The sequence below is a fragment of the Melospiza melodia genome, chromosome 10 (genome assembly GCF_035770615.1).
Source record: "Melospiza melodia melodia isolate bMelMel2 chromosome 10, bMelMel2.pri, whole genome shotgun sequence".
NCBI classification, from domain to species: Eukaryota; Metazoa; Chordata; class Aves; order Passeriformes; family Passerellidae; genus Melospiza; species Melospiza melodia.
Window position 1 is genome coordinate 22289703 of NC_086203.1, and position 27371 is coordinate 22317073.

At 44.4% G+C, this 27371-nt stretch overlaps 1 protein-coding gene across 1 annotated transcript; it reads right to left on the reverse strand.

The window, feature by feature from the left end:
• Positions 1 to 1477: 1477 nt before the first annotated feature.
• On the reverse strand, positions 1478 to 22939 carry IHO1 (interactor of HORMAD1 1). The gene is made up of 7 exons (XM_063164336.1): positions 22884 to 22939; positions 15611 to 15758; positions 14108 to 14265; positions 12260 to 12308; positions 11518 to 11605; positions 4180 to 4283; positions 1478 to 3422 (listed from the first exon to the last, which is right to left on the reverse strand). Exons 1-7 carry the CDS (start codon positions 22937 to 22939, stop codon positions 2100 to 2102), a joined length of 1926 nt encoding a protein of 641 aa, XP_063020406.1. The 3' UTR covers positions 1478 to 2099.
• Between the last annotated feature and the right edge of the window lie 4432 nt (positions 22940 to 27371).

Genomic DNA, 27371 nt, shown 5'->3' on the forward strand with positions numbered 1-27371 from the left:
GGCTGACCCAGCAAGGAGCCAGTGACAGTGAGTTGGAGTACAGGCTGGGAGGCAGGACCAGCTCCACCAGGGTGCAGAGTATCTTGGAAATCCACTGCCATGCAGCACACACACTTCCATTTTTGTCCAGCAAGGCTGGGAGAGGAGCTGCCATCCTCACAGCCATACTGGGACAAATGCGCTTGTTGGCAGCTGAAACCTTGGAGGAGACCCTGAGTGGGAATAGACAGGGGGACTGTGGGTGGCCAGGGTGTTATGCTGGGCCTTCATCCCGTTCACCAGGGAGGTTGTCCTGTGCAACGGGAGGCATTGCTGGCTGCTCCTGCTGTTACTCCTCCATCTCCAGGGATTTTGTTTTGCCCTGTGTTCCAGTGTGTGTTTGTGGCAAGGAGCTGCAGGGTCCCCAGGGCAGCCCTGCATTGCACCCCACGGCACTGCTGCTCCATCTCTGCGTGCCAAAGAGCCAGTGCCTGCTCTGCCTCTGCACAGGGGCTTGCAGCAGACACCTCCAGAGGTCCCTCCAAGCTCAGCCATGTGCTGCCGAGCTCCCAGCATCCACACCAGGGGCTGCACGGAGACCTGCACCAGTCCTTGCTAATTCCAAGGCACACGGAGTGGCAAGCCCAGCAAACAGGTTTTGCCCAGCGTGCTGGGGGGGACGGGTACACAAGGGCAATGTAAACAACAGCCACTGCTGCCGGCAGCCATCACCAACCCCCTTCACTGACAGGGGGTCCCAAGGCTCTGGGGGCTCCCCATATCTAACTATCCCCCCCACCCCAGCTTCTCCTTGTTAATTAACATCACTGGACCAATGTTAAGCTGCAAGGGTGAAGGTTTCTGTCTTTAAACACCAGAGAGGAGCTAAAAAAAAAGAATCCTCCCGATTCCACCATCCAGGGGAGTTAAACAGCTAAAGAACAGCTGCCTGTTCACCTGTTGGAACAGGACTCTACCTCTCCCAAAAAAACCAAACCAAACAAAAAAAAAAAACAAAAAAAAAAACAAAAAACAAAACAAAAAAAAAAAAAAAACAAACCAAAAAACCCCCCCAAAAAAGGGAAAAAAACCCACCCCAACCCAACATAGAGACACGGCTCTGGTGAAGATGAGTTTATTAAAGCCAGAAGAAAGGGATCACAGCCATTTCCCATGGCATAGCTGGATAATTTGAATTTGTGGCATTCTGGTTTTGTCAACACCAAAATGTTTCTTTTGCTCGAACATTTCAGATCAAAAATCAAACGTGACACCCGTGCCCGAAGCAGTGGGAGCTGCTCACAGTCCCAGCTGGGCACCCTGAAGAGACTTGCTCTGTGGGAACTGGGACTGTCCAGACATCTCATCTGCTGGATCTGCCTGTTGTATCTTTGGTTTCTGAGAACCACTGGCCTTGAAAAGGGTATGTTGGAGAATTCTTTAATCAGCCAAGAGATACAAAAGACAAATGAAGTAGAAACAAAATAACTTCCTGGAATCTCTGAAACTGAGGAATTTCAGCCTGTAAGGAGAAGACATACAGTACTGGACGAACCTGAGACAGTGGGGTTTGGTTTTCCTCAGTTAAACCTCTCCCTGCCAAACATTCACAAACCACTCCTGAGACAAATCTGAACCTGATTGAAATCAACCAGAACAATACTACTCTACTAAAAACCTGAACTTTTACATAGCAAACCAACAGAGATACTAGGAGTGAAAAACAGAGTGAAGCCTCGGGCCACAGATAGCATTGTATCAATCTAGCTGAGGAATTTCCAGTAGACCTCGGTGCCAAATCTGACTGAGCTGACAGTCTGCTCTGCCAGCCCTCTCCTCCCTGGGAATGTCAGGTACTTCACTGCTGTGTAAATGTGTAACTCAAGCCCATGGCATTTCTGCTGGGAACAGGAAAGTAAAGCAGCACAGATCCCTTCAGCTTTCCAAGCCAGGGGAGAGCCCTGCTTAGTCCCTTACAATATCTCCAACTGGGCAATAGCACTTTCAAGCATGCAGGCCTGAGTCTTGCTTCTGACTATGCCAGTAACACACCTAGAGGAATAAACTGCAGCTGAAATGGTCATCCTGCTCTAAGGGCTCTGAGCATGAAACAAACCCCTTCAATCAGAAGAATCACAATCTAACAGTAAAGAGCAACAGGCTGTTTTCTGCTGTGCCTGTGGATTGACAGGGTGTAGTTTCTTGGAGCTTGAGGGGCTTTGGAGGCTGAAGCAGCTCACTTGCTTTACACCTGTTGTGCTACACAGGGAGAGTACATTCTCCTCGGGAGAGGAATCCAGGAGATACCTTTTTATACTGGAAACATTCATTGTTTTTTTAATTTCAAGACTTCTCTTTCTTTTGCTTTCAGGTTGTTGCAGGCTTTTATCAGAGTGTGGCACTGGTGTGAAATTCTTTGTAAGCCCCATCTGAGCATTGCTGAGGATCTGCTGATGGGAAGCTGCAAAAACCAGGTCAGAGTTTTCTGAATTGAGATCAACCAAGTAGCTGTGAAGGGTATTTTTTCTGGAGCTTTCCAAGTCAATAATCCCAGTTGCCTTCCTCTGCTTCAGCCCACTGTCAGCACATCCAGAGCGTTCACCTTTCCCCTTAGTGGAGTACGTTGTCTTTCTCCTTATTGCTCTTTTCCAGGACATCCTTCCTGGACTCAGTTTTGTTTTGTTCCCTACAGCTGCCTTCTCCACCTCATGGTTTGTGGGCCAGTTGCTGTGTCTTTGCCCAGGTGTAGCTTTCTGTGTAGAATGGTGGCAAACTTGAGGCTGCTGCTGCTGTGATAGTGCCAGGGGTTTAAACCCTCGAGTGCCTCTCCTGAATGCCTTCCTCAGGGGGGTTGGTAGAGGCCCTTCCAGTGGTACAGGACACTGTTTCTTCTGACTACTCCCCAAAAAGTGTCTGCCAGCCCAGCACATGCAAGGATGGGCAGCACAGCTCTGTGTCTCCAAGCTGCATTTCACCTCCTGCAAAAAGGTGTTTGCTGTGCCACAGGCTGCTGTAGCAATGGGGCTGGCTTTGTCCTCTGAGGCTGGGTTTAGGTCACCCTTAGATGTGCCATCTCCAGTGAGCTGGTTCCCTCCAGGGGAGGCTCTGTTTTGCTGTCCCACTGTCACACAGGGGAAATAAGACCAGCCTGAACAGCTGCAAACTCCCCTGCCTGGGCAGCATGGCTTGTGCAGGTGCTCCTCGCTCAGGACACAGTACTGGCACAGCCCAGGGGAGGTCTGGAAAGATTTATCTGTCGTGTGAGGGGCCAGGCTGGCACTAGACAAAAGCGTGTGCTGCCCAGCTGAGGCATTACACGGCGTCAGGAAGCCAAGTTCTTGACATGCTTTCAGGAACTGGTCATTCAGCTGGGCTGGCAGGGACTCCAGACCCTCCTTCAGCAGCTGCATACTGGATTTCATATCCAAAATCTCAGCATCTTTCTGGGGAAGCAGAAAGCAGAGCAGAAGCAGTAAAAAACACACAAAAAAGGAAATTTTAGGTACTATGTGTCAGTTTGGTATTGAGCCAAAGATTAGCAATTTGCATCTTCTTGTGTAATAGATATCCTCAAACTCTCCCACAAATGTGAGAGTTTTGGGACTGGAGCATCCCCCTAACCCAGAGTGTGCCCCTTCTCCTAGGAGCACTGCCTTCTCATGTGCTGGTGTGACACATCCTTGCCAAAAGCAACTCCTGCAGCAGGGCCTTTGGAGAAACCAGCCCTGGTCAGGAGGTCTCTGACAGTTCATTGTGTCGCTCACATCCACTTGTTTCCTTTTCGCGTCTTTTTTCCCCTCCCTGTGACACACCTGGCTGAAGGGACAAGGTGCTGAGGGACGAGCTGCTCTCCCCTCACAGGCATGCACTGCACCATGTCTCCAGCAAAGGCATGTGTCAGGTGAGGAAGCAGAGAGTGCTCCATCACAGCCTGCCACAACAAGGCACTGTTGGCTTCTTCTCTTACCGACCAGGGCTTTGTCAGAGCTTACAGCACTGTTAGCCAGTGCCTGGGTAAGCCTCTGTCAGTAGCTGGCCTAGAATTAGCTTTTTAATATGTCTTTCCCCTTTTATTATAACAGGAGCAGTCTGCTTTATAATCCACCATTCAAAGGCAATTTAATATTCAGTCAGTATTTTGAAGAAGCAGGAGAAATTCAGTTTGAGGATTCAGAATAAAAGATTAATTTCTTCACTTACGGCTGCAAGTCTCCTCTCCATCTCCAGCAGTGCCTGCTCCATTTGGCTTTTTTCTGTCAAAGCTTTCAGCACCAAGCTGCAGTGACTTTGAAGAGCATCTTCCACTAAATAGGGAAATCAATAAAAACCACATTTGGTCTTTCATTTGTAAATGTGAATAAAGTGCTATCAGTACTATTGCTACTCTCTGCATGGCTTGGCATGAATCACCACATGATTCTCCTGCTGTGATCTCCCCAAGCCCCGAGCAATGAACAATGGGGTGGATTTTTAATGGAAGACACTTGACATTTATAAGATGCTGCACGTAGTCCAAACCTCATTTACTGCCCTCTGTTAATGTGGCAGCTGGAGAAGAGAGGCTGTGCAGAGCTGCAGAATTTGGTAGGCTGAATGCAGGGAAGGCTGAGGCTTGGTTGTCTGCCAGGTGCACAACAGGCATGGCCAAGGCAGGGGGACCCCAGCATAGCTGATCCACCCCTGTATAAACAACACTCTCATGCAGCCAGGTGATGGGAAATGGGGCTTGAACTGGATGGAGGTGTAAGAAGTTAATGGCTAAGAAGTGCAACCAGAGAAATTGTGTCACAAATGCACAGGAGGCTGAAAATGGAAGGAAAACTGCTAGAAGGAATAGAGAGAAATAATGAAGGAGTGTGCAAAGAATTGGAATTTCCGTTTGCCAGTCATGGGAAGAGATGGGGTCAGAGATCACCTGAACCAGGCAGCTGTGCCCAGCACTTAGTAGTGGGGGCCCCAGCAGAGTCCTGTGGAGGCACAGGCTCCCTGGGAGGGTTTTAAATTGAAGCAAGTTGCTCTTGGCTTCAGTCAGTCTTTTTGAAAAACTGATAAAACCCCAGGGTTTTGTGTTATATGATTGTATAACTATATAAATCCCCCCATATAGCTTCAATTACTCTTATAGGAACCACTGCTGTGCCTAATACACTATGGGATAGGAACACAGCTTGCATTGTGTGTGGAGATGAAAAATCTTTAGCAATCTTGTGGAAGTCTACTTTAAATTTGTAAATTAGGACAGAGAGAAAGAGCTGAGAAAGAGTGGAGAGAAAGAGCTAAACATGTCTGGTCTTTCCTGTGAAGGGTGCAGGAAGGTGTGTACAGATGGTGTGGAATGTTGGCTGGCTGGCACAGAACAGGATCCAAAGCACTCTTGCTAAGGTAAAGCACTGCCAAACCAATGGGCCAGGATAACTGAAACCCTGGAGTGCTGGAGCACTGCATACCTGAGAGAAATCAGAATAAAGCCTACATTTCAACAAGCTGCTACAAGAGCTCTGCAATTAATGAATCTTCTTTTGCTACAGATCCAAGGTGTTTGATTGACTTTGGTGTCAGAGGAGCTGTGAGCCCATCTAAAGCTGTTCCTGCTCTCCAGTGTTTATCTCAGCTCCTTCCTGAGCACCTCTTGCCCCACAGTGCTGTGCTCAAAGGCTGCAGGGCACTGGGGATCCCTTCTCCTCCTGCTCAGCTCTTTTCATTAAGCTTCCAGGGACTTAATTATCTCAGTGAGCTGTGGCCTTCTGTCAAACTGTAGATGGAATTGGTTAAAGAGCTAATAACTATTAGGGAGCGGCAGGCAGAAAGTGATTGTACAGGCTTTGCTTCTGAAAAAACAGGGATGGTTTTGAAATTTTGGGAAGGAAGAAAGGAAAACAATCTGAGCAATTATGGGCTTAGTAATTTGTTGTCTTATGGTGCAAGGTTTTAGAACAGACTTTGAGGAAAAAAGTACTCAAAGATATGAAAGGAAATAGAATAAGAACAAGATTTTATAAAAGGTGGATTGTGATTTAATGCTCTAAGACAATGCAGGTGACTTCTTTGTCAAAGACAACACAGTGGCCTTTCTGTAGATTCAAACAACGCTTTTCACTGGAAGTTGTCATGTAATATAAAAAAAAGGAGAAAAAATAAGGAGAAACTTAAAAAATAAGCCTCAACTAAAGGGAAAACATCAGCTCTGGAGCTGAGTGGCATGAAGGGACAAGGCAGCTCTGACAGGTGCTCATCAAGGCCTTCTCATGAGCCAAACAGGCTTAAAATCTGCTATAGTCACCTGGGTGCAAAAGTCAAAGGTCATTCAGTTATTTAGCAAGTGACACAAGGAAGTAAATGCCAGCCCAGAGGCCACAGGTGACACTGGGCAGTGGGGTGAGTGGCAGTGCACCAGCTCTGGCTGAATGCTATGCACCCCAGGATGTCTGGAAGCCCACATTCCTTCCCAGCTGTCTATGTGCAAGGAAAGACACAGACTGGGCTAGACATGGGCAGAGAAAAGCTGCAAGTTAATTAAGTGCTTACATGGTAATCTCCTCTTATGAAAGGAGATTGAAAGTGTTTGTCCCATTCAGCCACGCAAAGCTGAGGCGCGGGGTGGCGCAGGGCTGAGGTGCCACTCAGGGATGGGCACAGGGAATGGCACCTCCTGGCACCAGGAATCCCCTGTGCCCTGCTGGGATGTTAACTTTGCCTCCTCCAAAGGAGCCCTGCTTGGGCACAGTGCACACAGCTGTCATTTGGGAGACAGAACCCTGCAGTTGCCTTATCCGTGCATCATCCTCACACACACTGAATTAAAACCACCTCCCAGACTGGAGCTCGAGGGGAATTTCTCCATTATATCAGGATGCACATCACCACATGGCTTTGCCTTGTTCTCTGTAGGAGCTTGGCTGATTTCTGAGGATTATCTGCAGGTATTTCTAACAATATGCTGTTGCAGTCAATGTGGTTGCTGTTTTTAATCTTTTAGTGTTTTGCTCTGACAGATTTAGACTGTTTTAGAAACCTGGAAATCTGTAATTTGTAGGATGGGTTTGTAATGGGGGAGTGAATGTTTGAGTGGGCCTTTAAGACATTTCATCTCCCTGATTGGAAACAAAGGCTACCTGCAATCTGAGAGGAGGTTTTGGGGGAGCCTGCCAACCTACAAAGAGAAGGAAAGCAGTACTGAGTGAAGGAAGAAACTCCTTTCATGTCACTTTATCACCTTCCATGTCTACATTGGGAAGATACAAGAAGGGCAGCATCTGCAAGCTTACCTTGCTGGTCTTCCCCATATGCTTAATTTTAGCTCAGAATTATTTTTAAAACTTTCTGGTTTCCCTAATCTATCTATTCTTCTTCAACATACTATCCTCTGTCTAAAAATAGTCCTGCATCCACTGGGCTTGTGATCTGCACACACATTTGACTCAGCACAGCGTGCTGCCGGCAAGCAAGCAGCAGCAGCCAGCCTTTGAACGTGTTTCGTTTATACGTGTAGGAGTATTCTGCAGAAAAAACCCTCAGTACAGAGGAGGGGACTCTCCTTCCCTCCCTGCTTCCATACCCAGAGAAGTGTTCAGACTTGTCAAGCACTAATAAACAAGGTAAAAATAAGTGTTAATAAAGGCTTACCAAAAAAATAGGCCTTGAGACAGCCAAATTAGATCAGATCAAGGACCCTGTTACGTCTTTTTTCTTTGAATATGATCAAGAAGGGCTGCTTCAGAGGTTTCCTTCAAATAAACCCTGCAGCAGATAGTTACTGAATAACTTGATCACAGACAGGAAATCTTTACTCAGTTAATGGGTGACTTATGCACAGACTTGTGCCTCTCTCGGGGTAATTTAAACAAAGCAGGTTTTTACAATCTGAGGCATTGCTGTGTTTTGATTTGCTGTACCCTCGTGTTCTGATGCTGCTGTTTACAATAACAACATTTGGAATATGAAATCTGGCATGAGATAAAAGGCTGAAGGACCTCGGGCTAGGGCTGCCACCCTGTGCTGCAGAGAGTTCCCTACAAATCAGCCTGTGCCCAGGTGCAGCTGCACTCCCAGCAGCTGAAAACTACAGCCTGAGCAGCCAAGGGAGGGAGCACCAGCCTCCCAGCCTAGGAATATTAAACAGCAACTGCTTCTGATGTCTCTCTATCATCATCTATGCAGCTCATCCTGAGATTGGCACTAGCAGCAGAGCCACTTTAAATAACACTTTGGAAGGAGGTTGATTCCCCCATGCCCAGATTCAGTAGGGGAAATTGGAGGTGCCATAAACCTGGTGAGACACGGGCAGGGAAGACAGCTCTGGAGCCCAGCAGAGCTCTGCATGCTCTCCCTGGGCAGCCACGGGGCTGTGCCAGAGGGTGAGAGAGTTGGCTGACATGGCTGCATCCTGCTCAGATTCACTCCAAGCAGTCAGCTGGCAGGTTTGTGCTGGCTTAGCCTGGGTCCTGTTCCACAAGACATCAGAGAGCACCTGAATCAGGGGACTGTGGGATGAGCTGCCCCTGATCTCACCCTGTGCTACAGCACACACTGCTCCAAGCCCTGAATTGTGACAATGAGGGGTTCCAGTATCTACTGGAACATCCACACTTCCTCTCACCATCCATACTGAGCTGTTTTGGAGTCTGGTTAAGTCCCTCACCTCAAGTTAAGACTAAACCTCTGGTTAAGCCCCTCACCTTTGTCAGTCACTGCATGTCTAGTTAGCAGCTACATGGAAAAAAACATTTTTTAAATAAGTTTCAAACTTTTTGACTGTTCAATCCATACAAGACATAAGGGAGTCTGAATTGGGTGTCCCAGTCTGGACCATACTGTTCAAGGTAAACAAGTTCAAATCTCACCATTTTAAACACAGCATGTCCCCTGGAAACTTTGCCAGCAGCTGCTGGGCCTGGGGAGTCTGGAAGCAAGTCATGTTTGAAAACTGCTCACTGTGCCCTGCATCTTGTCAGAGAACTGCATCACCTCATACCTCTGCAAGTGACATATTGCACATTACTTTGTCACCCTTGATGGCAGTGTGTCAGAGGATTGCCTGTGGCACTCAGGCTGGGAGGATGCTGCTCGTGTGCACTGCAGACAAGGTGTTGTGGAGGATTCAGCTGCTCTGAGCCTTCACAGCTGGAACTACCAGATACAGAACAGCAAAACAGCAAGAGAGGGCTGAGTGGTGAAAATTGACATTTGTATAAAAAAATAGAAGTCTTTAATAAAAGTGTGGATATGAAAATTAAAATGTGAAAAATATGAAAAGAAACAAGCTACAGGAGTGGAAACCAGAAGGAAATAGAAAATAATGAATGGGCAAGTCAACCAGAGAAACTGTATGTATATAAGGTGGAAGAACTGAGGCCACAGGGTCTGTCTGCCTCTTTACCTCCCTGTGCACTGCACACTGAGATGTGAGCAAGGCACAGAGCACTTGTGCCTCTGTGGAAGCTGCTCAGCCAAACCTTGTATCATCTCCAGGGCCACACACAGCTCTATGCACTGTGTGCAAGAACATATGGACAAACACTCAAAAGAGAACATTTAAAAAATCTTCCTGCACAGACCATGGCAGCCCAACAGCACTTGGAAAGGCTTTGGAAATACATTTTGAAAAATATTTTCTGTTTTGCTCTTGCCTGGTGGCTGTGCAGTCTATGCCAAATAGGCTTGCTACCCACTGCTAAAAATGCAACCAGTGATACTCCTTATAAGCTTTTAATGAAGATAGACTTGATTTCAAGTTCCACCTTCCTTTGCTTTTCACAGCTGTTGGAATGTTCTCTTCATCTTCTGCATTCCTCTCCTGCATGTGAAATCCTTCGCTGCCACTGATTTAACATATGTCTGCCATGTAACCCACATCCCAAGGTACTGTATCATCACTCACTGGCATTCAGAACTTTATTAGCTCTGAATTTAGCTCTTTCACCTGAGTTTTGGAATTTTATACCAGTTTTTCAAGGGAACTGCCTCTTTTCAAGGCACTGGCGTAGGTATCTATTTCGTGGGAACTTAATTATCCATCACTGTGATATCAGTCAAATGACAGTGTTTATCTGCAATTAACCAGTGACAGATGAACCTCCCAGAAATATAAAAAGAACAACATTGTGCAGCATGTGATGATTTTCATTATATATTCAACATTCTGCAGCATGATGCATTACAGAAACTGCCAATTTTTCTTTTCAATTGCTTTGAAAATCTAGCAGCATGCACCTCTGGGAGGTTTCTCATTTCATTCAAGGCACATTCATTGAAAATGGATATGGAGAGGAAACAGGACAACTGAGTAAATGGTATGGAATGAAGAGGGGGAGCCCTGAACAATAGATTTGTTTTTCAGTGCCATGACAACAATTTCTGTTCACGAGCTATGTGAAATTAGGCAAAGTCCTGCTGCAGAGTGGACAAGTTGAGGCACTGAAGTAATCAGGAGGTGGGAAAATGTGTAAGAGGGAATTTGCTGTGCTGGCCAAAGCAGACAGATTTTTGTTTACATTAGGGTCCCACCAAGAGCACTTGCCAAGCACAGCAAGGGAATGTTCTTAGTACAATGAGATTGGTATTTCAAATGTACAGCCTATCATGGCCTCCAGCATAATGAATCAGACTCCACTCTTTTTGCTTGAGAGGGTTCTGTTGATTTAAAAGCTATCTGTCAGAGATGTGCTTTGTGGAAGCCACATTTTGCCACACAGTAAATACCACTGTGCTTTTGTGAAGGTCTGCTGCCTTCACCTCACAAGATACAACTCACTTCACGTTTCTTGTGTATATTGAAAATGGCCTCTTGTTCTGGCACAGAGCAGAGCAAGCTCTGAGCAGTCCTGACAGAGTGTTGATAAAGCATCACACTAGCATTAAAAATTAATGTACTCTCAAAGGCTCAGATCTAAGCTAAATTAGAAACGATTTCTTGAAGCATTTTCCCTCAGTAAAGATTCTGTGATTAGCCACTTGAGAGACAGAGTTGTTCAAAAGTATTTTATATTATTGGCTTTTCTGGAGGTCACCCTTTTATCATGGCAATAGTGTGCTTCACTGTGTGCTTCTCATTCAAGAAATGAGCAATACTAGTTTTGTTTACATCCAAAACTTAATCACTTCAAGCACAGAGGAGCAATGGAAGACTTCGAACTAACATATGAAAATCAGAGAAAGCCCTAAAAACTGAAAGAGGATACTCAGGATATAAATATCTAAGTTATTTTTTACTGTGTATTACATTAGTACTCCAGATAGCCTAAAAATGATCATACTCCAGACAAAACACAAAACCAGAGGTGTGTTTATCAATTTGAACACCATGTCTAACCATGCCACACCTAAGTACAAGAGAACGGAGAAAAGGAAAAAATGAGATAATAGGAATGGAAAACCTGACAAGTCCATACCATGGATAAATCTTCTTTTCTCTCCTCCCTAAGGGAGAACAGCTGTGAGCAGAATGACTTGCCCAATTCACCCCAGCCTCCAGACAACATGCTGATATTTGGCAGTTTGACTGTGCCCTCTGCTGTTAATAGGAACACAGGAAGGACTTACATGTCTTGAAAAGGGTTTCTAGGCCAACCAAACTGGATTTGAGTTTGGAATCAAGCATTTCTTCAAACTTCTCGAAGCACACTGGCAGCTGTAAAAACAAAGGTAAATGGGGAAATTCAAACATTGCCTTTTCTTTGTTTGCAAAATCACGTCCCCAGATACCACAGAACAATGACTGCAACTCATGAAATGGAACAGCCTGAAAATTATTGTTTATCTGTCACTTGAAACAATTTGTGCAGCTGTTGGTTGCAACCTCAAAGAAGATCTGGGATGGCTCAAAAGGCTCATGAAATCCAAACATATTTCAAAAAAGAGATACTGATCTGTAAAATAGGATTAATACTAACTAATAAAATGAATTTTAGAAGTTTTGGGTCAGAGACCTTCACCTTCAGACCACAATGACTAATCCTGAGAGTAGACTGCTTTCTTTAGGCAGAAGGGAAAAAGAACTGATATTTGCAGGCTGCCACTACAGCTTGTTTTGCTCTAGAGACCCAGAGAAATTCCACTACTGGCTCTGAGGCAAGTCCCTAAAGACCTTGACCCTAAGGACACAAAGGCAATGGTATATGCAAAAAAACCCCTTACAGTTGTTGGTTTAAAGTATTTGAGTGCTTAAGACACAGAATGTAATATTTTAGATATCAGCATAGCAAAGGAGAGAAAGTGAATACTGAATAGTCTGTAGTATTTCTAACTCTTCATTATTTTACATTCTGAATTTGAAGTAACTTACCTCTTGAAGCTTGTCTTTGATGCTGGAAATAAAGGTGCTTAGGACTTCACTAAAATGGAAAAAAACCAACAAGTATGAAACAGAAATGTAAATTACTGAAGTGTACAAAAATTGAAAAGATCACTGTAAAAATGAGACATGAAACATTGCAAGGCATAATGTAGAATGAAATGTTAGCACAGAACCATGATTACTTCAGGGGACATAACCCTTTGAAGTCACCTCAGTTGTTTCAGGAAAACATGGACTCTGCAATGTAAAGTAAGAAAAAAATACATATTCACACATGCTCATATATATCAAATACATGAAGTTATGGGGTTTTTACTCTCAGATTTTTGGCTCTGTGTCAGATTTTTAGTTGGCATTTGCCCAGCTGTCCATTAGCTGCTGGGGTGTGAGCGCTGTGTTATCGGCTCCGGAAGGACCCAGCCTGTGACGTGCCAGTTGCTGCGATACACGGCTATTGTGCTTGGGCTAAAATAACTGTGGGAAAAACACGGGGAAAGCTTCAGCATCAACAAAGCCCAGGCCAGGAAGAACAAATACTGCAGATCCTTTTCTCCTGAGATTATGCCTGTGGTTTCTGTTATCTGCCCTTTTAAGTTGAGCCAGCGTATCAGGAACCAGGCTATATTCATGATTAACTTGCCACACCAAAATGCACGGATGGTTGCTAAGCAAAGTGATAACCTTTTCCTCTCTGAAGATTTGGGTCATTTGAAGTCAATCATTTGAGTGATCTAAATTACAACAGCCAAAAATATGCAGAGGCCAGGTAGAATCTAGTTATGAGAAATCTCTCTAGCCTTGTGGAAAGGAAGATACTAATTTTCTTAGTCAAACTTGAGGGGGATATAAATTGATAAATTATATGCTTATCTTTGAAAAGATAATATAGTTATTTCTAAAAACAGGCTTCTAATCTGGGAGCAAGTCTGGAGTGTAGGAAGAAGCATAATCCATTTAAAGAAAAAATAAGGAATAATTATGAGTGATGCCTAAACATTTAAAAATACTTTGTCATTTCATTACAAAAATCTTCTTCTAATAGGCAATTGAGAATAAAATTTTGTCTTATCAGAAAGGCAGTGCCCATTAAAAAGGCAGGAGAGATACATAGCCAGATTTGATCAAAGGCTTTCAATAAAAACACACTTCACTTTGGATGTTACATTACAAAATGTACAGTGCTAAGAATTATTTATAGGTGCACTGGGGAGTTTGCCATATTTCATTTTTGAGCTTCAAATTGCTGGCTTGTTCCTTGAAGTCCTTCAGGACCTACAGGTACCTGTAATTCTTGATGTCTGACAAAGAGTAGATGCAAATTACATAAACAAATAACACTTGTCTGTTACCAAAAAACCAAAACATAAAAATCTTGTATGGAAATAAAATTCTAGAGATATGTGCAGGTTTATAAAGATGTAATCTGCACACAAGTGTGATTGGCAATCCCCTCATCTAGCCCAAATATGAAGGCCATCCTCAGAGTCCCTTTTATCACTCCCCACATAGCCTATAAAAGTTCAAGAAAAAAGGGTTTTCACAGAGAATCAATACAGAAAAAAAGAAACAATGCTGATTAGATAAAGACAAAGGTAAATTCAGGTTAGAGTTTTGCTGTTCAGTGAGGCTTATGGCTGAATGTGTTACATAAACTGCAAATAAACACTATTCTCTTACCTTGCAACTCTTTCTAATTAGAAATTATTTAAAACCTGAAAATACTTTTCTTGGAGAAATATGCAGATATGCCATATGTGATTTGTAAGAGGGGAAGAAAGAGCTGCAGAGAGTGAAAACCACCAGAAGAGAGAGATTTTCCAGTGGATGTCTACATACCGGTCATATTTGTCCTTTATTTTGTTCTTATTCACTTCAAAATTTTCCAAGACACTTTTTGCTCTTCCTGCACCAAAATTAAGAGAACCCTTTTCTCTTGTTTCTTCATCAAATAACTGTGGTTTTGTCTGGTATTTGGTAAAAATACTGGGCTCACTCTGTGACACAAACAAAAGAAAACTGTTGAAGTACAAAAATAATCAGAATATTAATTAGAAGAAACCATTTGTTTATCCAGTGCAGACAGACTTCACAGTGATTGGACATGACAGATTACATTGGATGAGGAGATTAAGAATTTTGTGAGATTATGCCTCATTTAGTGTGCCTAGTTAGATCAACTCTCTGTGGAACTGAGACCCAGCCCAAATTCCTCCAGACACAGGCTTTTCTCTCATCTTGAGGATTTTCAGTTTGCTACAATTATAAGGTGTGCTGGGTTTTTTCCCTTCTATGTTCAAGACAGGGACTATAAACGAATTTCAGTGTTCCTGAAATTGTAGAAAAGTTCAAGTTGTCAGTAGAATCTCCCTGTACAGGAATCTAAAAAAAAATCTTATTGAATTGCCTGGAGGATGACATCATTTTGCTGCCAACTAGCAACATCGACAGACTGTAGATGAGTTTTTCACATGCTTCAATACACATTTTAGAACAGAAATTTAATATTAATATGAAAGCTTCATTCTACAAAATTTCCAGACACTGTGTGACGAAAATGGCAATGCCTTTTCCTGAAAACATAAAAAAATGCAAATTCCATCAATGTTTTTCAATTGTGAAAAGTGAATTTCCTGTTTTGTGTCTGATGAAAACTGCTCCTAAGCAAAACACATAGGACAGCAGATAGCATCTGGAACTGAAGGACAGCCTGGAGCCTCCAAGCTGGCACCACTGCTCTTCCCTAATCTTTGCTCCAGGTGTGTTTATTCTGATCTGATTCTCTCTGTTAGCTGTGCAGGAACTATTTTAATGGAGGCTGGCAACACCAGAAACCATGAGCTGTAGGAGGAATATTGTGAGCATAGAAACTCTTCACCCCTATCCAAAATCATCCAAGCATCTACCTTAACAGAGCAGCAAGGTCATTGTCAGTGCAGGGAAGCAAACACTGAGTAGCTCTGTCATCCTTGCAGAATGCTAAGGAAGTGAAATACATCATTTTTGAAAGAAAAATAGATGTAATATTCTGACTTAGCTAGGTAGGTGGTCTAAAGACATTAGCTTGAGAATAATTTCATATTATTTCAGTAACTTACAAAATGTGATTGAAGAAAATCATACCTATCTCAATAATAATTTATAGCAATCTGTTATAAATACCACATTACTCTGACCAGGCTGCTACTTTGTCTTGTCACAGTAAGGATGTGTATGTAGGAAGAAGACAACTTGATTTCAGCAGTTACTGACATTTGCAAATGTTACCACCTGATTTCAGCATTTTCCATGAACTTTGAATGGTGGCTGTGTGCCTGCACAGGGCTGAGGGATGAGACTCACATCCTGGGAGTTCTGCTGGCCCAGCTCCAGCGGTGCCGCTGCCGACTGCGCGTTCTCCGGGCAGAACTGGGAGCCAAAGAGCAGCTGAGAATCACTCAGGCTCGAGTAGTCACTGGCAGTGCTGCTCCTTATGGAAAACTTATTGGGCCTGAAGTGGGGCAGAGAGGGAGGTGAATGAGTCTGGAGTAATTAAAAAGCCAAACAAAATTCTCTACATGGCCTGCTGGAAGTGCTACTCTGGATAACAATTTCTGTTGTAACTCAGGTGTTGATTCGATAAATTGGAAGGCAACTCCAAGAGAATAAACAACAAACCTTTCTGACTTATTGCTGACATTTCTTGGGCGTTTATTCTCCAGATGCCTTAAGTCTGACACAGTAGAACAACAAATAAATAGAGGTAGCATATGGCTGGATGAACTGATATGAATTGTTGGAAGTATTTCAAACATATTAACATGCTACTCAAAAGTGCTCTTCTTTCCCTTGAGCGTTACTCAAATAAATCTTTCCTAGATATCCTTGATTTTTTGCTGTGTTGCTCTGATTCTTCTCCTCTTCAGAAACACTCTCATACTCCTCTCCTGCTTTATGGACTAGGCTTGTGGCACAGGAGCAGCTTCCATCAGACAAGGGCTTCCCTGCACAGCTGCAATGCTTCTCATTGTGTTGGAGCCTGACTTCAATTTTTTTGTTAGCAAAGGTACATATAAAAGACTTTCATTTTTCACAAAGAGTTGTAGAAGGGTTTGGGTTAGAAGGGACCTTAAAGATCACCTACTTCCAACCCTCCCACCATGGGCAGGGACACCTTCCACTGCACCATGTTATTTAAAGTGCCATCCCTTCTGGCCTTGAACATTTTCAGAGATGGGGCATCTACAGCTTCTCTGGGTAACCAGTGCCAGTGCCTCATCATCCTCACAGGAAGGAATTTTTTCATTACAATCAGTCTAAATCTACTATCTTTCAGTTTAAATTATCACTATTCCATTGCTCCACATCCACAAGGTCTGGCAGAGTGTTTAGGTTAGGACCAAACACAAAAAAACTGTGTCAGGTTTATATTCTCAGCTCTTGCTTTTTTTGAGCTACCAAGATGGAGAGATGTGTTGCTGCCTTTGGAGCTGGGGACTAGAGACCAAAATAAATGAAAATAATTAATGAAAAATCTACACAAGATTTTTCTTCCATGTCAAATGATACGAGTAAAGGAGAAGGAATAGGATAATAACTCATGTGTATAACAAGAGATGATCACCTCAACATTTATTAGCAGTGACGTGTTTGGTTAATCCCCAGTTTTGGAAGGAGCCCAAACATCACAGACACAACAGGGAGGGGATTTAGCAGCAGCACTTGAACTGCTTGGTCTCCATTATACTCTAGAGTCACTGACAATATCATATTAATGCTTTTGGCTCTAAGCTCACTGACTACACTGAGCTGCAGGCAAAAATAGATGAGGTATGGGTTCCTGAATTCTCAAAAAGCCTGATAAGTCTGTCTGAATTCAAACCTTCTCCCTTAATCCCTCTCTGAACCCCAAATCTGCTAAGAAAAAAATCTGACTACAGTTTTACTTGCACAGTTTCTTGTTTCCATCTCAGCTAAGCTTTGTAAAAAAGAAAATTAAAAAAAAAATCTTAATCTACAGGCAGTATGTGGGGGAGATGTGAGCACATGGGCTACCCTGACCTCACACAGGCAGGGGCCCTGCCTGCAATGTAAGCATTACATCTCCTGCACCAGTTTTATAAATCTTTCTGCTCCTGCACCAGTTTTATAAATCCTTCTGTCTTCCAGACAAAAAAAAGCTCCCTCTTAGTTTGAGGAAGGGTTTTTATAATCTTCAGATGTTTTGTGGTCTTGATGAACCGCCTTTGAAATTGTGAATATCACACCCCAGAGTACGCTCGTTTTCTCAGATGTTTTGTGTTATTTACTACCTGAAGCACAAGATTCTTATAACAAAGTTTTTATGAGGAGTATTGAGCTGACAGGACTTTATGAGCCAAGTGACTTCCTAGGCTTACTCTGCACTACAACCAAAGGCAGCTGTTGGCTGCTCTGGAGCCCAATTTTTCTGTTTTAAGTCCACTACCTCAGCAGTTGGTTTAGGAATGATGGCACTTTTGCAAATTAAAGGGCGAGGTGAAACAGATGTCTCTTTTGAATGCACTCATTCCCCTGAGCAATGCTTTCTTTATCCCTTGCTTAACACTGCTGGCAATTAATTTACTAACAAGACCATCTGGGCAAGCCATCAGCCTGGCCATGCCTGGCCCAGGCCTGTCCCTGCCAGAGATCAGACAAGGATGATCAGATGTGGGATCAGATCCGTGATCAGGCAACTGCAGCTCTTCAAACCACCTGACCATTCCCTTCAGAATGCCTGAGATTCAGGGGTGCATGTTCTGTCCTAAATATAAACCCTTTCCCATAAACAGCAAGGAAACATCCCAGGTATGCAGTTCCACTTAGCAGTCCCTCCTAAGTGAGGAGTGCAATAGTTTACCTCAGGAGAACTTCTGGCTTTCTGCTAGCATGAGCCAGGCTCCAAATCATCTGTGTTGGTGCACAAAACATTCCTTCGGTACTGGCATTAGCATATTCATGCAAAGCAAAACCAGCTTTAGATATGTAAAAAAAGTTCTTGACAGCTCCAAAAAATGGTAAATCATCCTCTGCTGACTGATGGTCAAATGACTTCATTTTCCAACCTAACTTAATGCAAGGTATTGCAATATTGGCAGCTCCAACCCTTTCTCGTGACATGAGCGTGATCTAAAAAATCTGCAGCGTTCTGCATATCTGGGGGGTCAGCAAGACCTTCCCAGGCTCTGTTTCCTCGTTGTCAGTGGAAATTCCCCCTTTATAGGAGGAGTTAGAACTTTCAGGAATTTCTTTCATTTTTCTAATTTTCTGATTTCCACTCCAAGTCTTTAACACAATCACATGCAAACATTCACTTTTCATTCAAAGGTTCTGGCTTACCTCAAAACAAACATGGCATGCAATAAATACCCTCTTCTAAAGTTTCCTAGATATTCTAGGCACACTGACAAACTAAAGCTTCATAACTGTAAATTGCCATAGGCCTCATCAATCTTTTTTTAAGAACTGCTATTTGTATTCTGTTGTTTGGATCTGTCCTAATGTGTCAACACCAAGGTTTAAGAGTCATTTGAAAAAGTAAACTGAGACTTCTACAATATGCAATGTAACATTTATCTGCAGTGCTGCTATAAACACTGATTTTCTCTGGTTCTGTCATCCCCACTGAACCTGTGCCAACATCCTTCTTCTTCTCAAGCACTGTGGGTGAAGCTCACTTACACCTTTCTGACACATTTCTTCAAAGTGCAGTAAAGCCTCTTTCCCAAAGAAATCTTTCTCTCCTAGTAGATCTTGAGTAGGATCAGTGCCATAGAGTCTCTCTTCTCCTGGTTTCCCTCCAGAAAATCTCAGAGCCCTTTCTGCTCCTCCTCATTTAGGGGCCAAGGCTGAATCACAACAAATCCAGTATAAATTCTGGGAGCTGCCATTCACCTGCTCTCCCTCCTGCCTTTAGCCTGTATCTATAGGAACTGTCACTGTCTGTAGCTCTGCTATTCTGCTCTCATCCTCACTATCAGCTGCCTGCCAATGTGCTCAGCAAATGAGCAAGGATCAGCCTTGGCTTTGGGTACAGGGGAGCTGGAGGAGTTAAAATCAAAGAGTTTTAGCTGCTCTTGCAGCCTCCAGCCATTTGCCATCTCTTCACTGGAAACAGTCACAGCAGAAAATTATTATTCTGCTTCCTGTCCTGTGGAATGGCATGACCTGCTTGCTGCAAATAACTTGCACCACATCCTAAAAGGAATTTCTACAAACACATTCTGGCACTGGCCCTAATGCATTAACCACGATGAAATCCCTCTCAGTTATTCAGCTCAAACACTGCCTCCAGTTTCCAGATTTCAGGTTCAAAATCCCTCTGGTCTTATTTTAATTTCTCAAGGTCATTTTTACTTTCTATGACTTTCTTCATTATTCATTCAGCTGTGATTCAACACTGCCCAGACATCCTTACCTTGGCATCCATGCAGCCCTTTGTCCTGTGCTGGTTGCCAGTTACAGCAGAGCCTTTTCCTTCAGAGGAGATTGGCACTCCTGCAGAGTGGCCCTGTTTGCTCCCACAAAATTCATCTCCAACCATATTAAAAGTTAGGCGTCTGGAGATAAGGATTTTTTTTTTGCTACTTCCCTCTCTAGCCTGAAGCCATCTTCCAGCCTGCACTTCCAGCCCTGGTTTCTCATTCCTGTGAGGCTCTAGAATTTTACAGCTGCTCTCCTGGTCTTTGTCTTGCCTGTCTTCTTCATTTTCTGCTTATTCTTGAACCTTAATATAACTTAAAAATATGTGACCTTGTGATTTGGGATGGAATTTCATGGATAATGGATTGAATGAGGTTTTTAAACTTGGAAATTATTCTCAACAGCAGAAATAAACCATACAGAGTAGTGGCCCAAGTAGGCCTTAACTTCAAGAAGCTGTTTAGAATACCTCTTTAATATTTTCATAATTTCTTGGCCTTACACACTCTCTGGCAGGCTTTCTGCTTCTGATGTCTTTGGGAGTCAGTATATGAGTAGCTTTTATGCATTTTGCAAGTTACTTCTTTCCTCATGGTACAAGAAATTTCTCATAACTTTAATTTTAAATCTATACAATCAAGTCTAAATAATCCTTCTCCCTCAGGCAACCATTTAACCCTTTGGGCTGTACAGTTTAATTTAATTTTTACTGAGGTTTATTATTACTATTCCAGTGTCTTTTTTCTTTTAATTAACAGCAGTGGATTTTTTGGCTTCTGCTGCTCCTGCAGAGATACTGACTCCAGTTCCCTACTGCCACTCTCATGGTAGCACTACAAGAGCAAATAGCCTGAACAGGGATCTTGTGCTCAGTTCAGGGCCAAGGCAAGATGTGTGCCTTCCCCTGAGAGCCCCTGGCCAAGGCTGATGGTGTTGATAGTGCCTGAAAATGTACTTTCAGCACCACACCCCTGTGATGCTTATCCAGTCAGTCAAAGGCTGGTTGAAGCATCAGTGCTTTTGTGGCTGCTGTTCTCTCATCCTCTGTGATCTCCCTCTGCCAGCTCTCCAGCCTGGGCAGGCAGCAGCACCGCTCAACGTGGCACTTTCTCTAATGAAGGCTGGCATTTCAGTCCATAAAACTGTGTCCTTTGTCAATACACTTCAACTGAGCCTAAGCTTTCCCAGTATAGCTGTCATGTGTCCCTCTTCCACCCTCTAAAATAACTGGCACCCTGATACTATTGTCCAACCTGATCTTATTCCCTCTGCTCCATTTCTCAAATCCCTGTTATGTCAATATTCATACATAAAACCAGCTGGAGCAGGGGTTCTGGTTCCTCACTCCCTATTTCTCAGGCTGTTAGGGTTGCAGAGAAGCACTTGTGTGTCTGACAGATAACAAATAAAACCCAGGGCACTTTGGGGCTTGTGCAGAGCTGTGTCTGTGAGGGCAATGCATCACTGGAGCTCTGCATTTCCTGGGGACCTGGTGGCAGCTGCTCTCAGAAGTAACACCCTGACTCAAACTTGCAAAGAACTCACAGAGTGAGTCATGCTCTGCCTAGATTATACGCTGATTTTATGTTTCATTTTTAAAGCTCCCTGACAGAGTTTTCTGGGGATTAAACAGCATACCCTGCTGTGGTGGGAAAGGTTTCTAGTAATAGAAGTCAGCCAGGGAAAAGTAATCAACACTTCTGCCCCCTTTTTAAATACACACACACACACATTCACATGTTCCTGTGGGAAACTTTTCTTTCCTTTAGAAAAAGTTAATTGTCCACAGAAAATTTTCTCCCCCTTCTTACCTCCTCTAAAAACCCAGTTGCATTTCCAGTAACATTCTATGCCCTATTTGACCCTTTTGAACTCATTTGTAAAAAATGTGGAAAATGCTGAGGAGTGGGTGTTAAAATCTTGCCTATATTTTCTTCCTGCATTAATAAATGAGTTAAAAGGGAAGATGTTGTAGGTGATAGGCTACTTTGGAGGAAGAAATTCAAGTGATTCCTTTCCAAATAGGCACCTGTACTTCTTCCACTCATTTCCTTCCATATGGCACAACTCCACAGAATTATTTATATATTTTAAAAATAGATCTTATAAAAATGCAACTGTATATTTTAAATATATTATGTCTTTTAAATATATTCTCTAAACTTCCCCTCCTCAGTCTCTGACTTGAAAAAAGTCACAGGTTTTCAAACTTAGAAACAACTTATTGAAAACTAACAAACCTCCCATAAAACAAACAAAATTAATCTGCAGGTACCAAGAAGACAATAGAGTTAAGCAATGCACAATTATAAAGACAAAACTGTGAGAGATAGAAATAAATTTTCCCCTGAACTGGCTCCCCTTTGCCCCCTGCATCTGTGCAAAATTCAGTTAATTAATATCTATATGACAAGCATTTCTATAATGGGCAAGAAAATTACTATTATGTTTTCATTATCATCCATCATTTTGGTAACATCTGGCCAAAGAGACAGTATGACTAAAACTGTGAATTTGAACAAGTTAGTTATGTAAGTGGGTTATTTAACTAACAGAGGGCCAGAGTACCAAATTCATCAATTAGCTTTTCTGGAGTCAAAAAGGGGATGAGTCCCACTGCCTTTTTTAGCCATGTGATACAAAGGATGCTCTGAAGTACAAATTGCAGCTTGTCTTACATATTTGCCCTCCAGATGTTTATATCTGAATATTTGTTATTTCACTGTAGACTGGAGATGTGCAGAGCTCTAGCTGCTCTTTGGCTTCTGCTGGGAAGGAAACAAGCCATGTGTATAAATGCAGGATATGGAATAATTTTTGAGTTACATAATGTGCAATAATGCTGCACATCACGATTCGTTCTATCTGCCCTCTGCACAGGCAAGAGGAACACTTGACTTATCTAATGAGATGAGCACAGCTCACGGGGCTTCTCCAAATACACCCTGAATGGACAAGGGTCCAGCTTCCAGCCAATGCTGATTTTTAGATTCCCATCAATGGTGGGTCTATGGCAGTGCTGGCAGGCTGGGGACATAAACAGGATCCCAGGGCAGGCTAATGAATTTTCATTAGACTTTCCTAATTAGCCACAGATCAGTTCTGGACATGTTTAACCTCACCTGTCATCACCCCTGCCAAGTGTTTGGTTTTACACCCCATCCCTTCTCCATCTCCCCCCACCCACACTCACCCGAGGGCTGTCGGTGTGCTCAGCATCTCCTTGATGTTCCAGATGTTGAAGTTCATGTTGTTCTCAGGGCTGGCAGCCTGGCAGGGAGCCCCCAGACAGCACCACGGCCCTCACGGCCTCTCCCCACCAGCAGCGGCCATGGTGCCACAGTGCCTTGCAGGGAGGAGGAAGATGGAAGATGGCCAGCCCCACTCAGGGCAGCATCACCTGTGTCCTGTGGCTGTGGGGACAGCCCAGGGGACACGGCCCGGCAGGCCCAGGGCAGGCCTGGCTGAGGCCCTCCACAGGCCTGGGATGCAGCCAAGCAGTGGGCCTGCCCACCTGTGGGGCCTGAGGGGCCCTGGGGCAGTCCCTGGGTCTCACCCCAGGGCTGGGGGGTCCCTGGGTCTCACCCCAGGGCTGGGGGGTCCCTGGGTCTCACCCCAGGGCTGGGGGCCCTGGGGGCAATCCAGGCCTGAGGGTCCTCGGGGTCACCCCAAACTCAGAGTTCCTGAATCACACTCTGAGGCTGGAGAGGCCTCAGGGTCCTCTGGCAGTCTCAGGGTCTCATCCCAGGACTGAGGGTCTCTGGATTTCACCTCAAGGCTGGAGACTTCTGGGCCTCACCCTGAGGCTTGAGGTGCCTCAGGGTCCTCTGGGGGTCTCTGGGTCACCCTGGAACTGAGTGTCCCTGGCTGCTTCCCTGGAGGTGAGGGTCCCTGTGGTCACCTCAGGGCTGAGGGTCCCTGGAGCTCACCCTGTGGCCATGGACCCACGATCAGCCCCAGCTCCAGTCGCTCTGCCTGCCAGCCTTTGTTCCTCACCTGGAAGCACAGCCCCAGGCACAGGGGGTCATCACAGGACACTGGGAGGATGAGAAAGCCGAAAGCTTGGAACCTGGCACACTGAGAGCTGCTCCCATGTGAGCATGGCAGCCACAGCACCCATTTCCTTTATTTCCAGAGCTGTGTGGTCTCTTATGTAAATACCTCTGGCAGAAATGCAGAAGGATTTAATTTCATCCATCAGAAATATGACAAAAATAACTACCATCTAAACATTCCCCAAAGAAACATTCTCAAATATGGTTTTACTGGATTTTTTTTTGCCTTGTGGTTCCATAACACCCATGTTTAGGAATGCAGAACAGGCATGCTTGCTTGCCTATTTTTTCCTCCTTTAATTCAAAACTATTTAAATACTAGTTAAAATGTTTGTCTCCTGGCTCTGAAGATACTCCATAAGCACTAAACCACTGGAGGAATAAAGTTGACATAAATTCATGGATAGATCAGGGGAATTTCTTACATTCCCCTTTATTCTCTACTGCCTTTAGTATTAAAGGCAGCCCAGAGCTCAGGGGTGTCAAAATAATGGCTTTCTTGATTTATATATCTGGTTTCCTAATCAAATCCCATGTAGATATAGCTTTCACTTTAGATAAAAAAAAATAAAATTCTGGTCTTTTACCCATAAAAAAACTTATTGGAGTGATTTCACTGCATTGCTTTGCTTGACATTACAGCACTGGGGTTGGTTTAAATAGCTTGGATCAATCAAGGCAGCTTGACACCTCCCGGCTCAATGAGGAGACTCTGATGTGTTGATTTTCCAGGACCAGAGTAGGGAGTTGCAGCTTGGGCCGTGTTCTTACCTCAGGGATGGGATAGTGGCTGGGCTGTCCAAGGCAGGCATGGGCTGGAAAGCAAACCTTCCTCCAGAGTGCCAAGCCGATAGAAATGTTAATGTTTATTGCGATTTTTTAGTAAATAAAAGCCTTGTTCTGCTTCTGAACTACCTAAAGCTCTGTTATACAGGCAAGTACATGGCACTGCTGCCAAGAGCCTTGCTGTGCATCCAGGCCCTATATGGTCCTGCATCATAAACAGTGATTTTCCAGCATTTTACTGCTCATGATTGAAAAGTTGGCCCAGATCTCCCTGCAGAAGAGACTGTAGAGTCCTGTACCCATTTTCAGTGCTTCCACTGCCATTAGAAAAGGAATTGCTGGTGCTGTGCACACTGGTGATAAGGCTCAACATGTTATTTTAGGTACTTAGAAAGAGCTGTTCCTATTTCTGATGTGGCTGGAGCCTTCTGGTATGAACGTCTAGCAAGTTTGTGGAATAAGATAAATGAGATTTTTGTATTTCCATCTCTCCTGACAACAGAAAGAAATTTCAATATGGAAACACATTTTTTTAATTATAGGTCTGACAGCTACCTCCATTTCCATCTCCCCCGTCCATAACACGCTCTGGGGAGATGAACCACGTTGCCAGGCACTAGTTCATAGCTCTCCTTATATCTGAAACAGTCTGTGCTTCTAGCATTAGGGAGGGTAGCCAGATACCTTGTAGTCTTTCCTTTAGTAAAAATTAGCAGAAACTTCCAGGAGATAGACAGCGATATACTTGGTACATTCCTCAACTTTTTTGACTTCACAGCACATTTCATTAGAAATTCACATGAGTTCCTCAGTTAATAACATGTCAGTCTGCAAAAGTGGCCAGGACCCTCATCTCTCCATTCCTGAGATGTCCTTGAACATTTTCCTGGTAACTTTTCTCTCATTCAAATGGGATTCTGGTCTTGTGCTCAAAAGCAGAGATAGAAAGAGTGACAATTCCACACTTAATGAGAGGTCACAGATTCCTGTTGAACTCAGGAGGAGGAGCCAAGACAAAAGGCACTCCAGTGGGTCAATGTGCCAGGAAAGTGTGTGCAGGAGACAAAGTGCTGCTGACAGAGGGGCAAATGCCTGTGGGGCAGGGATCATCAGCCTCCCTGCTGGAAACACCCCAACAGTGAAGCACTCCTAAACTCCAGCTTCCCCCTCCAGCATCCTCTGGATCTTGCAGCTGCCACTGCCTTGAATTTGGAAAAGTAGCCTTGGGCACCCCATCAGCAGCAGGGAGCTTGTGAAGTTGGCACATAGGGATGTCAATTTGCCAGTGACTCAGCATCTTGATTTATCCCCCTCATGCAACGCTCCTGCGGGAAAAGCTTATTAATCAGGCTTGTGTTTTCAATGCAGCTCCATGATTTAGGGTCCCCCATGACTAAAGGTTTAGTGGGATTGGAATTATTACATGCCTTGGTGGATTCTGGAAAGAGCTGTGAGGGAGGGGAGACATACAAATGTGGCAGCAAGGGGTCTATCACCCTCCAGGACCCTGAGAAGGACAAGGCCACCAGGGTTTGAGCACAGATGAGGGAGTGCTGTGAAATACTCATAGAAGGCTGGAGCACACTGCACTCAGAAGAGGTGTCCGTCTGTCCAGCCCCCAGTCACAGCACAAACCACTGACCTCCTCCCCAGCTGCCAGTGCATCTTCCCAGCTCTAATTTGGGGCTCAGTGTTGATGCTGGCTCTGGCACAACTGTGGTTTCTATGGCAACTCCAGAGGCAGATGCAGGGATGCTTCCAGCTGAGGTACCACCAGCTTAGGTATCGCAAGTTGTTCCTCCCAAATCACAGGCAGTCATGCAGTGCATCAAGACAGATCCTGCAGTCACTGTGCCAGGTGGGCACCAGAGGCAATGGAGCAACAACATGAAAATGTCTTCTGAATGCTCTTTTATGGATAATTTCCAATTTTTCCCATGCTGTGATGCCCCCAAGACACGGCACAGCCTGCCACAGCAATGTGTTGGATGCTGCCTCACTCTGATGGGATTCAGTCTTCTGTCTCTACAGCCTTGCAGCCCACCCGAGGCTCAAGCTGGCTGTCTTCTCTGAAAGGTCAGGCATCTGTACTTAATATTTACACAGACTTGTGAGATCTTTCTAGTGTACCAATGAAGGATCAAATCCCTCACCTGCTTTCTGCTTTGGGTGTGAGACTCTGTATGGAGCCAAGAGCAGCAAGGCTCAGGTGACCCCATAGCACTGGGTAACTCAAGTGTCACCTCCCTTGATCTCACAGTGCACCCCTAAACACCACCCACAGACACCACCAGTTTGGAGCTTACATTCCCTTCCTGTAAGCATTACATTTCAGCAAGCAGGATTGCAGTGCTCCTGCCTTCAGAAGCTGGACACTGTTGGACTCAGCTCTCTCCCACACCAGCCATGGTTCATCCTTTGAGATGGGGCTGTGGTGCTGGGTGGGGCCCATGAGTCCTGACATTAGCCATCTCTTCTTTCTTCTCAGCATCTTGGCAGCCCTCAACATTCCCTGCCTCTCTCAAACCCTGGGTACATTCAAAAAAGTCCTTCCTCTGCTGCTGCCTTCATCCCCCCACAGCCTCTTCACCCACAGTAGGCCAAGCAGGGAAAAGGCTGTATCAAGGCAGGACAGTCACTGCTTAACTCCCCCTCTCCAAACAGGGACTGGATCTCTACATCACATTGCTCTGCTCACCCTGGAGGCGGGGAGAACAAGAGTTACCCTTGCTCCACCGTGTGGGGTCACTGAACTCTGCCCTGGGAGGGGTTTTCCTGACAGGCTGCAGCATGTGTCTGCCTGGAGTAGGATAACCAGAGACGACATGACTCCAGTAAGA